At 36.5% G+C, this 15,920-nt stretch overlaps 2 protein-coding genes across 2 annotated transcripts; both read right to left on the bottom strand.

Moving 5' to 3' along the window:
• Positions 1-3,540: 3,540 nt before the first annotated feature.
• Positions 3,541-4,290, bottom strand: LOC137728255 (secreted RxLR effector protein 161-like). Its single transcript, XM_068467096.1, has one exon. The coding sequence runs from the start codon at positions 4,288-4,290 to the stop codon at positions 3,541-3,543; it is 750 nt and encodes a 249-aa protein (XP_068323197.1).
• Positions 4,291-14,508: 10,218 nt separating this feature from the next.
• Positions 14,509-15,021, bottom strand: LOC137728254 (uncharacterized). Its single transcript, XM_068467095.1, has one exon. The coding sequence runs from the start codon at positions 15,019-15,021 to the stop codon at positions 14,509-14,511; it is 513 nt and encodes a 170-aa protein (XP_068323196.1).
• Between the last annotated feature and the right edge of the window lie 899 nt (positions 15,022-15,920).

Below are 15,920 nucleotides of genomic sequence, written 5' to 3'. Positions count from 1 at the left end.
GGATGTCCCTGCACTCACAGCGCCATCCTTTTTCCTAAGCAAATCCTATTTTAGCTGGATATAGCTGCTGAGTGTAGAAGACTTCCGATATCCCTTGTACTGATGTCGAGCACTTCTCCAGGTAAGTCATTCATTGTATTTACGTATGCATGTCATCGTGTATATGTGGTTCTATGCATGCAGTGTTTAAAACTCCAACATGATTTGCTGAAGGAAATGGGTCAGAAAATTGTTTGCGAACAATGTGCAGATGAGCCTGGAAAACGTAATAGGTTGTGGGCTCCTGAAGACGTCTATCATGTTCTGGAGAATAATACAGTAAGATCCTAAAACTTTCTTAAACCAAAAATAAAGTACATGAGCTGTCTACAAGAAAACACAAAGGAAACTCGTTTTTGATAAGCCTATCAGATGTAAAGTAGTTTCGAGTAAACTTTGTTGTATATATTTTTCTCATTTTATACTTCGCTCTTGATTTTCAGGGAACTGCAAAGGTTTAATGCATATAAGTTGACACGTCTAGCATTACAAGGCTACAACTCTCCAGTTCATCCTTCAAAGAGATGTATAATCTGAGATTGCTAAAGATTCATAGTTCTGAGGAGTTTCCCAAATTTATAGGTTTTCAAGATTCATAGTTCTGAGGAGTTTCCCAAATTTATAGGAGTTTCCCAAAGTTAGTGGTGTGTCTATTAAAGGGTGCCGCAAGCGGTCATAGTTGCTCGTCGATCTGTTTGATTAACTTTCTATCGTGAAACAGATGCAAGAGGCAGATAAGTTTAACCTCAAGCTACTTTTTTTAGGGTATTTGTCGATTTCCCTCCTAAACTTGTAAGAAGCTGCCAATTTCCATCATAAACTTTAATTTTAGTCGATTATCCCCTGAACTTGTAAAATTAGCCAATTTACCCCTGAAGTTAGATTTGCCAATTTTCCATCCAATTTTCCATCAAACTCGGTCACATTCACGGCACATGCAAATTGTTTGAGGGCAAAAAATCTCTACAGGTAATTCTAAACTAGGCCATAGAGAAATTATAAACTACAAGTAATAACAAGAGTCAGCCATTTTTATCAAAAATAAATAAAAATCTTTATTTAGATTAATTTTTGTTGCTTTGGGTTTGCTAAGATTTTTATTGCTTTGAATCTTGAATTGAAATAGGTGAACCGAGGTTGTCATGTGAATCAAGTCATAAGGAAGGCTAAAGAATGGCATCACAACTCCAACATGTTGCCGAAAATGTAAGACCATGGAGAGTTTAACTATGATGTGTTGGATGGCTTTCTTGCTATTAATGAAGAGCTTTGGTATTGAGATTAAGTTATTTTTTTCATAGGATTATGATGCAGAACTTGAATTTGATAGGTTTTTCTGATTTTGGCATAAGGTGCAAGACTAGTGCATATCTTTTGCGTATTTTGTTAACTTTATTAATGCACTCGAAGTGCAAAACTAATTCTCGTAAAAACCATTGATTTCATTTTAGTAAATTGGGTGTAAAGCCAATATTTTGTAGTTGCTAATTAGATTTTTATGGTTAATTCAAACAAAAAGTGTACGGAGTGAAAAGGAAGAGATAAAAATACTTTTTTGCCCTCAACCAATTTGCATCTGCCGTGCATGTGATCGAGTTGGATGGAAAATTGGCAAATCTAACTTCAGAGGGTAAATTGGCCAATTTTACAATTTCAGGGGAGTAATCGACTAAAATTGAAGTTTAATGGAGGAATTGACAGCTCCTTACAAGTTTAGGGGGTTATCCACGAAAAACTAGGCCCTTGGAGGGTGAATCAATCAACAGCTATGCCATTACACATGGGTTTCGGCTTATCATATCAATTTGTATGGTGGTGCAACAATGGACATTTGGTCACCTAATTGAAAAAAACTTGATATCATACAACTCGCATAATTTGTAAGTTGTGCAACAACAGATTCTAGTGCTTCAAAATCTATTTGGGGGATTTTCACAAGTTTATCACACAATTTTCTTTATTCCTGGTCACCATTAGATTGAATAAATCAAACAAAAATAAAGGACAAGATTAAACATGCGTGTATAAGAGGTTAAATAATGTGTTTATGATCCCCCAAAATCTATATATTTTGGCACACCTGTACATTGAAGTGTGATACGTCCCAATTCTCAATTCCCTTAATCAACCTGCAAGTAGCACAAGAAAGCTATGGAAGAATAAGGAATGAGAGATGAAGGAGCAGAGCTCCAAATATTTTGTATTTAATTTCTTTGTTGTAAATTCTGATCTGATACATTTGAGGGAGCTGGGCTCTTTTTATACAGCCTCTACACTTTTAAATGTCAGCTGGCATATTAACAATTCCTCACAGTAATAAAGCATAAAACCTCAGTAATAATTTGGGTCATAACAATACTTCCTCCTTGAAAATCAGCCTTGTCCTTAAGGCTTAAAAATGGAATTGTAGAACTTGGCTTTGAAATCATTATAATCCTTCCAGGTATGGCAGCTCGCCTGAACTGAGTGAGTGAGTTCTGTTAGATTAATAAGAACATAGTCAACGGAATAGAATAATCACAGTACCAAAAGTAACCACTAACCTGAAGAAGACATCTCTTGGAAACTAAGGATCTTCTGCAGCTCTCCTCTCTGAATGCAATCGCTCAATGAATGGGATATGAGTTTTCTTTATGTTTGCGTGATTGAGTGAGCGCAGGGACCCTTGTTTTTATACCGTATACGATGATGATGGATCAGGACTCTTCCCATTATGCAATCCTAATCAATCTAACCCTATCACCGATAAAACCTCACATTCACATCCATTATAGGTGTTTCAACACTATCGTGACTGTCTTTGCTGAGACCCCTATTATACAAAATCCTTATCAGCTTACAACCTTAGTTAATTCTAATCTCTTATATCCTCACGTTTCCAAACTAAAGATAATCAAGTGTTCAGCTCTCATTAGAACTTACATTCTCCCACTAGAGCTAACACTTGATTCAACGGTAGCTGGCCTTATGTGAAGCTATTCTTAAATGGCCACGAGATCAGTATCAACTTGAATCACGAATACAAGTTCAGGTCATTAATTAGTATTCATGAAGAACTAAAGGGTAACATGTTCAATTTGTCGAACAATATCCCCATAATTACATTCACAAAACTAACTAACACATTGAACTCCCACAAGATGCAAAAATTTGTGTAAAATGTGTCTGTAGATGTATAGTTTGTCACATCCTGCACTTGGTCCCCTTAAGAATCGATAGATCAATTCATCTCAATGTTTCATATTGAAACCCTTTGGTTGTTTGTCCTACTGACAATCATCATATTGTCAAAACCATTATGCATAATAAAATATACACATATTGTCATAACTAAAGCTGTGCATCTAGAGGGAAAACTTTGAAACAACCTCACAGCTTTAAGACTTCAGTAGTGGGGAAACCTTATCAATGAAGAAAACTTTATTAATACTTACTCATAAATACCAGTCATGTGAACTAGTGACTGATAACAAAACACGTTCAAAAATTTACTTGCTCCCACTAATTAACATCATCAAAACTAGCTAACAGACCCATCTTTGCAACATGCTTCTTGAAAACCACAATTGGAACTGCTTTGTTTAAAGGATCTGCAATCATAGTACCGGTCTCTAAGTAATCAATCTTCACCAATCCTGCCATTACTTTCTCTCGAGCAATCAAATATTTGATATCTAAATTCCTTGTTGCAGACGATCTTTTATTGTTCTTGCTGAAGAAAATAGCTGCATTAATTGGTCTCGAAATAGAATCCACTACACTAAGTCCTGCAATGAAAATTTTCAACCATATAGCTTGATTGACAGTTTCACAACATGAGAGATATTTAGCCACCATCGTAGAGGCTGCCACTGTTGCCTGCTTCACACTTCTCCACGAAACTGCACCACATGCCATAGTGAAAACATAACCCGAAGTAGACTTAAGGTCATCTGGACATCCGGCAAAGTCTGAATCACTATACCCTTCTAACACAAGCTCATCAGTTTTCCTGTAAATAAGCATATGTTCCTTGGTTCTTTGAAGGTACCTTAATACCCTCTTGGCTGCATTCCAGTGAGCCTCCCCTGCGTCTGATTGAAACCTCCCAAGAACACTGATAGTGAAAGCAAGATCAGGTCTTGTGCACACTTGTGCATACATCAAGCTTCCAACAAGAGAGGCATATGGTTTGCCTTCCATGTTTCTTCTTTCCAACTCACTCTTGGGACACTGCTCTTTGCTTAATTTGTCACCCTTTGAAATTGGCATTTCAGTAGTGCCAAGAAGCCATGTTGAACCTTTTTAAAACCTTGTCGATGTAGCCCTTTTGTGATAACCCCAGTAATCCATTCTTCCTATCTCTTTTAATTTCAATACCAAGAACATACGAAGCTTCTCCAAGATCTTTCATTTCAAAGTTTTGTTGCAGCAATTTCTTGGTTTCATCCAATAAGCTAGCTGTGTTTGTTGCAAGTAGTATGTCATCCACATAAAGGACCAGTATTATGAAGCTACTCCCACTGATCCTCAAGTATATGCAGTTATCCGAAGGATTCTCAACAAAGCCATTCTCTTTAACAATTCTATGAAATTTGAGATACCATTGTCTCGATGCTTGTTTTAACCCATATATTGACTTTTTCAATCTACAAACTGAATTTTCATTCCCTTCTTCTATAAATCCCTCTGGTTGCTTCATGTAGATGCATTCTTCCAAGTCACCATTTAAGAATGCCGTCTTGACGTCCATTTGGTGCAAGATTAGATCAAAATGTGCAACAATAGCCATAATAACTCTAAATGCATCTTTTGTAGAAACAAGACTGAAGGTCTCCTTATAATCCATTCCCTCTCTCTGAGTAAACCCTTTTGCCACAAGTCTCGCTTTGTGCCTCTCTACGTTTCCCTTCGAATCTCTTTTGGTCTTGAATACCCATTTGCAACCTATTGGCTTCATGTCTTCTGTTTTCTCTACAAGCTCCCAGACTTCGTTATTTTTCATCGATCCCAGTTCACTTTCCATTGCTTCTATCCATTTGGTAGCATTTATACTTGAGACTGCTTCTTTAAAACTTTTGGGATCATCAAATTCTGACAAATCAATGTCGTTGGCTGCTGTTTTAGTCATGTACACAAAATCTTCTAAGGCGGTTGATTTCCTTACCCTAGTTGATTTTCTCAGGACCACCGGTTGATTTTCAACTATGCCACCGTCTTGGCCTTGCTGTGTTTGCATGTTTAGTGCTTCGGTGTCCATAGGCTCATTAACACCATTGATATTAACATCATTATCAATCGGTGGTGTGGCTCCCACATTATTTCCTTGCTCATAATTCATGTTCCCTTCAACTTCATTTGTGTCATCATGCATGTGCATTGGAAACTCAATTGCCTCCGTGTCATTATGCATGCAACTTGAAATTTCACTTGCCATTGTTGGTGTCTCGAGATAAGAAGCCTTTGCATGTTCTATAGTAGTGTCAGTGTCTCTTTCCTCTTCAAACACAAAATCATTATCATTTGTCCCAGAATCAACGTCCAGATTATGCTCCATAAATATTGCTTTCTGTGTCTCAACAATTTTAGGACCTTGATTGCTAGAACAATAGAATCTAAACCCTTTTGATCTCTCGGCATAACCAATAAAGTAACAACTAGTTGTCTTGGGATCAAGTTTAACACTACTAGGATTGTAAATTTTGGCTTCTGCTTTACATCCCCAGACGTGTAAATGATTCAAGCTCGGTCTCCTACCAGTCCATAATTCAAATGGAGTGTTTTCAACTGCTTTTGAAGGCACTCTATTCAACAAATAATTTGCAGTTTTTACTGCATCTCCCCATAAATATTTAGGCAAGTGAACCCTACAAATCATGCTTCTTACCATATCCATTAAGGTTCTATTCCTTCTCTCTGCAACCCCATTTTGCTCGGGTGTACCTGGGGTGGTGTATTGAGCCACTATTCCATTGTCTTGTAAATACAAGGCAAATGGCCCTGGATGCCTGCCATTTTGTGTATATCTGCCATAGTATTCTCCACCTCTATCAGACCTTACGATTTTAATTTTCTTTTCCAATTGATTTTCAACTTCAGTTTTATAAATTTTAAACACTTCCAAGGCTTTTGATTTTTCTGGGATCAAATATATGTAGCAGTATCTAGAATAATCGTCAATGAAAGTAATGAAATATTTATTTCCTTCGATTGTTTGTGTAGGGAATGGACCACATATGTCTGTATGGATTATTTCTAGGAGTTGCTTACTCCTAGTTGAACCCTCTTTACGTTTATTAACCATTTTCCCCTTAACACATTCAATGCAAAAATCAAAATCATTGAAATTCAATGGAGGCAAGATGTTATTTTTAATCAAAAGTTCCATTCTTTGTTTTGATATGTGGCCAAGCCTCCTATGCCAAAGATTTGAAGAATTTTTCGAATTTTTGACTTCTTTTTCAACATTAATGACACTTTCAATCAAATTGGTTTTGAATTTAAACATACCATCACATAGAAATCCAGTGCCAATATGAGAAGATTTATAAAAAACATTGAAGCCAATATTATTTAAAGTAAAATAAAATCCCAATAATACTAACTTAGAAACGGAAACTAATTTCCTTCTCATGGAAGGTACATAGACTACATTTTCTAGCTCCAAGCAAAAACCAAAATCTAATTTTAATCTAACAGTCCCTAGTGCCTTGACTTCAACTATTCTTCCATTGCCAACTGAAACCTTGACTTCATCCTTATTTGGTGTTCTCTTTGTTATGAAGTCCTGCAATGAATTTGTAACGTGAATAGAAGAGCCGGAATCAAGCCACCAAGCACTGCTAGGTGTATCAATCAAATTCGATTCAAAACAAGCAAAAACATTTGAAAAATTATTTTTACCTTTCTTTGCCTCTTGTTTGGCAAGCCATGACTTGTACTTAGGACAATTTCTCTTCATATGGCCTGTCTTTTTGCAAAAATAACACTTAAAAATTGACGAGTTATTAACTTTGAAGGTCTTTTTAGAGGGAGGAATGTTTCTGGCAGAATTCCTTTTGGCAGTATCCGAGTTGTTGTTATTGGTATTCTTTGCATAACCTTGAACAAAATTCACCGACTCACCCTTTTCCTTTTCAGCCCTTTCCTTCTTAATCCTCACTTCCTCACCCACACATATAGATATTAATTCATTGACATCCCACTTTGCTTGCAGTGCATTATAGGATACTTTCAACTGAGTATAAGAACTAGGCAAGGAATTCATGATGACATGGACCAAAAATGTTTCAGAAATAGGTACCTCGAGTATTCTAAGCTTCCCAGCAATGTCCATAACCTTGAGAATGTATTCACGGACACTCCCTTCACCATCGTATCTGATAGTTGTCAGCAAGTTCATCAAATTCCCAGTTTCTGTTTTTTCAGATTCTTTGTACTTCTCTTCGATCGATTTCATGAACTCCTTTGCATTAGTTGCCTCTGGGAAGCCTCCACGAACTACATCAGTCATGGACCTTTTGATTATCATGAGGCATATTCTGTTTGATTTCTCCCATTTTTCATGCTTGGATCTTTGGCTCGAAGTGCATCCTTCATTTGGTGTTGGTGGTTCTTCAGTTCTTAGCGCCAAATCCATATCCATGACACCCAAAAGTATCTCCAAATCCTGTTTCCACTTCTTATAGTTGACACCCGTGAGAGGTTCAACTGTGTTGAGATTCATGGAACTTGGGTTCATGGCTGTATTCATATAGAATGAAAGTATGAATCTTTAATCCCCATCTTTATTTCACATACTTAACAATTTTGTATTGAGAAGCATGCAAGTAATTCTCTTAATCATACCACCTTCATATCCAACGTATGAGTTTTCTGTAGTCATGAATAAAAACCTTTATGATTTGTAAACTGACTGGATTCACACGTTGATATATGAAGTGTTATGCCACTTCGAATCCAAGACATAAACAACTGAACTTCTTTAGATGATCAGTGTCAATGTTTCGAATCCTAGTGCCATTATTGATGTATATATATATTGGTATTGATAACACCTTCGTCAACACAGACAGCTTTAGCTGTCATGTGTTCACAGACAGCCTTCTCTGTACAATATATATATATATATATATATATATATATATATATATATATATCAGTTCTTTAATCTGCAACACAAAACAATTCTTGATGCTTTCTTCTTAGGGTTAATTGGTATGTGAAAGCTCTGATACCAAATGTTAGATTAATAAGAACATAGTCAGCGGAATAGAATAATCACAGTACCAAAAGTAACCACTAACCTGAAGAAGACATCTCTTGGAAACTAAGGATCTTCTGCAGCTCTCCTCTCTGAATGCAATCGCTCAATGAATGGGATATGAGTTTTCTTTATGTTTGCGTGATTGAGTGAGCGCAGGGACCCTTGTTTTTATACCGTATACGATGATGATTGATCAGGACTCTTCCCATTATGCAATCCTTATCAATCTAACCCTATCACCGATAAAACCTCACATTCACATCCATTATAAGTGTTTCAACACTATCGTGATTGTCTTTGCTGAGACCCCTATTATACAAAATCCTTATCAGCTTACAACCTTAGTTAATTCTAATCTCTTATATCCTCACGTTTCCAAACTAAAGATAATCAAGTGTTCAGCTCTCATTAGAACTTACAAGTTCTTGTTTCCTGTAGCCTCTCCATAATTTTCTTGTAACACCTCCTCAAAATTTTCAACCCAAGAGAGATATGAAGATTCATCAAAACCAGAACTGAAACTAAGAGAAGCGGAACTTTCTCCTACAACACAATTATGTCCATCCAAAACATCTACTGGATTGGGCTCAAATTCCATCTCACCATCAATAGCTACTTGTTTATTCCGCACTACAATTACCTTCTCAGCCATAGCATTTAGTTCAGACACCTCAAGCACACCAGTGTTGATTTCCTCGGGATCAAGAGAGGTAACTCAAATATAATGCGTTGTAAGTCATGAGGCTCAACTCCATTTGTTCCTTTACCTTCTTGGTCCATAGCATCATTTCTCACAACATTGTGGCTAGGCTGCAAAATATTCAGCACCATATCACTTTTGTTCCCAAATTTCATAATAAAACTCAAGTCATGCACATCAGCAATGTTTGCAGTTTCAAGCATTGGATAAATTCTGACCAAACATTTGATGTTGTTCTCAACACCATTTATTGCTCGATGACATGTTGATCCCTTATCACCTGTACAGAGAACCCTAAAATTCCCTGTTGTCTAATGAACATCATCAACAAAAAACTCAATAACAAGTTGTTCCACAGGGTCCTTATCAATTGATATATCTAAGAAGACACGACGGTTCTTTTTCTTGCTCTTATCTTCAATGGACGTTGACATTCCTTGTAATTTGATACCGTGAAGAGCCCCATCACCTCTCTGCAAAATCTCAGCAACCACAGCTTCATTACCATATGAATTTATAGAGCAGGCAGAGTACACCATTCTTCCACGGTCTAATGCACCCGAATGCCCGCATGCAGATCTTACACACACAACAATTTCCGCGTCTAAGTCATCGATAACCCAAGGTTGAGGTACAAGGTTTTGACAACTAACTAAAAAGGACATACCCTCCTTTGAGAGAACTTCTGCAAGCTGTGCATAACCGAGATCAAATATATTTCCAGCAAATATTCCTCTAATCGGATTCTCTACCCACTTGACTTCATCTTAAATAGCATCACTAAGGTCCACTACATTCTCAAACAGGGATATGACCATGGCATTCTCTTCATCCATATGTGATATGTCCCAACCGGTTCAAAGCCTTAATTCTTGACAATGCTGAGATCACATCCCCAAGAGTTGAAAGAGATTTATTGATGTTTTGAGCTTCCTTAAGGCTTTCCCCTTGAACTTCAGTTTTTGCTAGACTCTCACTGCCACTCAAATTCACAATCCAAGGCTTGCTCATTGTGGACCCTTCATCAAACTTAAGCTTAAGCTCATCCGACTCTGTAACCATCGCTGGAATTGCAGAAACCATATTGTTGAATTCAGAAATCACATCAGAAAATTTATGCACTGCAGAAAAGAGTTGAGAATAGCCTTCCTCCCTCAACTTGACTTTAGTTTCTATATTGTCAACAAGAAATATATAATATTCACGAGACGGAAACTAGTCAAGAGATTGAAATCTACCCTCACACATCAATCGTAAGGAAACTATCAAACTCAACGGGGAGGCTTCTTTTATTTTCTTGAGATATACAATATCAATGTCTTAATTGCAGTCTGTGTTGGCCAGATATGCAGCAACTTGTGCAGCAACCATTGCATCACTGGCAGATTTTGAAGCTGCTTCAGCAACTGATGTTGAGTCTACAAACTACATATGTCCTCCTTCACAACACAGCATGCAATTCGCACCACATCAGGGACGTACATCAATAGCCGCATATACAAAATCTTTACCATAATTTTCCTCAAAAATAGTCCTTAGTGAAATCAGTTCCAAAATCTCAGAATACCTAGAAGAGGCAAATATAAAACTAGCAATTCCCCCTTTGAGATTAGGCAGACACTCTCTTTGCTTTGTGATGATAGAAAGTCTGGATACTACTAATTCACAGAAGAGCTCAATGAACTCATTGGCGGCCAAAATTTTCTATTCTCTGAAGACAAGTTCAACCCGGATTCGAGTAGTGGCATCGTGACCAGATTGTAGGAGCAAGGCAATGTCATGCCTCATTTGCTTCACCACCACCTGCCTCTTGTTCCACAACATCTTTATTTGAGCCACCGCCATCTTCAATTGCATTTTGTGGAATTTAGAGCCTCCACCCTTATCCCGAATGCCATTGCAGTAGCACATGTCACGATCGAGAACAACATAGCAACTTGAATCTGGAATTTCATCAAACAATTTCCATGCACAAAAATACTTCCTCACAAATTTACCCACAAGATACCAATTAACCCATCCAAATTTATCTTTCAGGTATGCACCATAGTTATCAGTCAAAAGATAAGGGAATTTAGCCTCCGAAGTTACCTAAATGATAATCAATTTAAGAACTACCTTAGGTCCAGATTTCGTAGTATCGGAGAAAACATTCATCGATAGGAATGCTAATTGGGCTTCAAAGTTTAATTCTCGATAGGTGCGAAAACCTTGAGTTTGTCCCAGACAGCGTATACAGTTTAAAACATCTTAAGACGTTGAGCTTTGCTGGCTGCCTGAGTCTTAACAATTTAAATCTTTTAATCGGTTTGTGATCTTTAGAACTAATAAGCCTATGTTTCTGTGTTAAATTAGAAATCCCGGACCTCCTCATGTTTTTACCCTGGTTACGAGATTTAGATCTAGGAGGAACCGAAATTGAGAGCATACGTTCAAGCATCAAACGAGGTTGTCAATTGTCTCACCTGCAGTTAAACTATTGCAGAAAGCTTCGATCTTTACCAGAGCTCCCTGTACTACGTAGTCTTGAAGCAAATGACTACAGGTCACTGACGACAGTGTCAAGTTCAAGAAATTCACTCACACATTCACTGATGCACATCTAAGAATTATGCAAGTTGGATCATAAGGCACGGAGCAACATATTCACTGATGCACAGCTAGGAATTATGCAAGTTGCAACTGCACCAGCGAACTTTAAAGAAGAAGAATGTTATAAGGTTTCTCTGGTCTCACAGGTGCACACACTGTCTATTTCATTTCTTCCACTTTATTCAAGAGTTTACTAATTTTGATGTGCATCACTGTCGCAGGATATCACTAGTGGGACTTCAGTTAGCATTGTCTATGAGGGGAATGAAATTCCAAATTGGTTCAGCCATCAAAACAACGGATGTTCTATAACTATCAAGCTTCCTCTAGATTGGTATGGTACAGATTTCTTGGGATCTGCCTATTGTATGCCCAAGATGCTGAGAAATTAAAATTTGATCGTAAGCAGAAGTTATGTGCTTGATTGTCAACCCAATTATGGATATGATCGATTGATTCAATTGGGTATCGAGAATTTTGGCGGAGACAACTTCAAGAAATGAAAGATAGAAGCGTATATGACGAGCATGAAGTGAAAGATTTTATTTTATTTTTTTATTTTTTTTTATTTGGGTTATGAATCGACAAGAACGTCTAATTCTCAGTTACTTTGATCTTGGTAGGTACATGTATGGAGCTGATGCACAGCTAAGAATTATGAGAGTGGCAAGTGCTCCATCAATCTTTGAAGAAAAAGACATTGAAGAAGCAAAATTAAAACGCTCCACTGCTTTCTATATGAATGGAAAATAAGAGTCAGTTAAGTGTTTAAAGGTGCAAACAACGAGGAACCCTATTGGAGGGTGAGTCAATCAACAGCTATGCCATTAGACAAGGGTTTCCGCTCATCATATCAATTTGTATGGTGGTGCAACAACGGACATTTGGTCACCTAATTGTAAAAAACTTGATATCAAACAACTCGCATAATTTGTAAGATGCTAAAAATGATCTATCTAGGTGATTTTTATAGACCATTTTTAACTTCTCACATATTTCTCTTTATTTATGGTCATCATCAAATTGAATAAATCAAACAAAATTAAAGAACAAAATTAAACACGAGTGTATAAGAGGCTGAAAATGATCTTATGATCCCCCAAAATCTATAAATGGCACACCCGTGCATTGAATTGAAGTGGTGCATAATTTCTAAAGCAAAATTATATAAAGGGAAATGTTTAATGAGTAATTGTGCACTCAAAACACATAAAAGTATAAAAAAAATAAAATAAAATACAATTGGAACAAATGTACAATGATTTTTTTGAAGTGTCCTTTTAGCCCCCTTATATAAAATGTGCTGGGCTAGCGTGCCTAATTGGAACAACAGGTATCTGGTAATAGGGTTACTTAAAAAAATATTGGATCATAAGACGGATAATGTTAGGAAAATTATTTATTTAAATTATATTTTGTAAATTATATAATGTGATTATTGATGATTGAATGATTATTTAAGTGTTAAACAACATACTTATTTTTTCATTGATGATTGCTTATTTTTTGTTGATGACATATCACATGTTGTATAAATTTTTATTTGAAAAATTAGTCTACCTAACATTACTCTTACAAAAACCACACGTCTTTTCTTAGGTGACGTATGTGCATCCCTCACGAGTCGGTTAGCACCTAGAAGTGATCACCTCCGACAATCCTAGTCGGTCATGATGTTATTATATACTAGTGACTAAGCTCCCAAAAATGTCATAGTCGGCATGGTCCCAATACAATTAGTATGCATACTTCATGTTGGAAAATTTTCCATATTTGATACTCAAAATTCACTACCACAAAATTATTTTAAGTTTGTTTGGCATTCGAACCTTAGTAGGTTGCACTGTAACAGTGTAATTTTTATTTTATTTTCTTCTAGAGGAGTAAAAATACTGGTGAATTTCATGAGTGGCAATAAAATCTTATAATTATGTGTGAACGCTCATGTATAGTTAGTAATGAATGTGGTTCTATGTTCTTAAAATAGTCATGGAAGTTTGAATACTTGCTCAATTTAATAAGTTTGAATATTTGCCGGAGAAAAAGTTTAAATAAAATAATATTTGTAATTTAAGAGATTTGTTATTAGAGAGTTTTAACAAAAAATTCACGGTACTGTTCATTTTAACGAAAAACCACATTTTTACACTAAAAAGTCAAACCTGGTACTATTCACTTTACCCCTTATTTTGTTCTTATTATTAAAACTCAAAATTTTCAAACCATTTTCATTTGTTTTCCTTTGTTATTAAACCTCTAAAAATGTGAATATGCACTTCTTTTGTGTTTGTATTTAGATATACAAAGACAAATCGGTGCTGTCACTATGCAATAGAATCATCTTACTTCGGTTAATAACATTATCACCAAAATACTATAGGATTTAGATTACAAATTTAGTCTTCAAAGTCGAAAACCTTCATACTCTGTATTCTTTTTCATTCGATATCGCAGATCCATCTCCAAAAACTCCATCGCTAAAGCTACTAAGTACTCAACACGAAACTTTACTCACGGCAATCATACACCATAAAATAAATAGAAAGTCATAATCAAAATGTGTAAAAAAACAAAGCACAAAATGTGGTCACTAATCAATCTAGAAGCAAAGAATTCCACAAAATCTTAACTGACAGATCGATATATTACATTTGACCAAAAAATATATACAGCACCAAGAAAATAAATCTCAATAACTTTTTCTTGAAGAAGAAAAATCAAATTCTCTCCCACCAATCATGTGTTCGGTGATTAATAAACCGAGCACAATGTATATCTACTTACAAAGCGACCCATCAAAACTCAATTACAAAAAAGAAAAAAAATTAAATAAATTCTATATACAAAAGCAAGGTCTCACTCAATTCTCTCTTTACCATAATCTACCAGTCAACCCCTAACATTCCAAAAATACCCCTCTCCTTCACTCTCGTCAGTCAACTTTCAAGCACTCCTCCTCCTCCTCCTCCTCGTCCTCATCCCCAATCTCGCCAAAACTATTCGTACAACCACAAACGCCACCAAACACGTCCCTAACTGTCTTGAAAACGACGTCGCCGAACCAACCGAGACACCCGAACTCACAGTTGCACTTCTCCCGGATCATCCGGAATAATCCCTTATCGCCGACCTCTGGCGGCGAGGACATCGGCTGGAGGTACGCCAGTGCGGCGTGCTTGACAAGCGGGTTCTTGATCGGAATCTCGTCGTGCCAGCTGGAATTGTGAATCGGTGACATGATCGATGGCTGCGTCGACGCCGGGAGGAGGTCCCTGAGGCTGGTGTAGGTGACGGTCTGGATCGTGATCATCTCGATGTCAGACACATCGACCTCGTCGCTGAAGCCGTTGTGGAGGAGAAACGTCGGGGAATGGGAGTGGGAATGGGAATGCGAATTGGGCTTAGGGTTTTTAACGGCGGAGATCTCCATGGAAGGGGATTCCATCGACAATTCCGACTAGAAAAACATGAAAAAAAAAAAAAAAAAAATTGGGATTTTTCAGAGATGGAGTAGAAGACTGAATCGGGAAGGTTCTTGTGTTGCGTCGGGAGCCTTTGTGAAGCGGGAGTAGGAGATGGTGCACGCGCTTTTTGGGGGCTGGATCCATGTGGGGACGGCACGTGTCTAGTTATTATCGGATTGAGTCGATGAAATTTTTTGATTTTGTTAGATTAATCATCTATAAAATTCGAATCTACGCCGTCATCATACAAAATCTCAACTCCTTTTTATTTTTGTGGTAAATGATCACTTGCGAATGAAATTTCCTTTTGCTTTGCTGTTTTTGGGTTGTATATTCAATTAGATTCATGAACAGTCCACTATAAATTCTCCTTTTTAATTTCACTAAAGAAGAACTTAAATCATATTATTAATAGTTTATTATATGATTAAGCTTATTTTCTTTTTTAAAATAATTTCGTTTGTTACAAAAAAAAAAAAAGAAAAAGACGAATTAGATTTATATTTTTAGGTCAACAATTCTCACTTCAGACTCCATACAATGATTGCCAGTTGCAACCGATTTTTTTTTCCAAGCAGAAGAAAAATTATTTCTTCACCGAAAATTTTATCATATGAATTTATATTTAATAAAAAAAATATTTTATTAGCCGTTGAATTGATAGGCTTTTTTTTTTCATGGTTGGATTTAGATGAATGAATATCTTTTGCATTTTTGTTGTATAAAGTCATGAGAAAGTATAAAGTGTAACTTTAGGTTACACATGAAATTTCACTACCCAAAGACAAGTTTCCCTTATCATTTAGTACCATAATTTAGTAGTATTCTTTTTTACTTGTAAGTGAAAAATCTTAGGTTTAATTTTAGCTAAAAACGAATT

The sequence above is a fragment of the Pyrus communis genome, chromosome 3 (genome assembly GCF_963583255.1).
Source record: "Pyrus communis chromosome 3, drPyrComm1.1, whole genome shotgun sequence".
Classification (NCBI taxonomy): Eukaryota; Viridiplantae; Streptophyta; class Magnoliopsida; order Rosales; family Rosaceae; genus Pyrus; species Pyrus communis.
The sequence above is the reverse complement of the archived record's forward strand: the minus strand, read 5'-3'. Positions and strand labels throughout refer to the sequence as shown.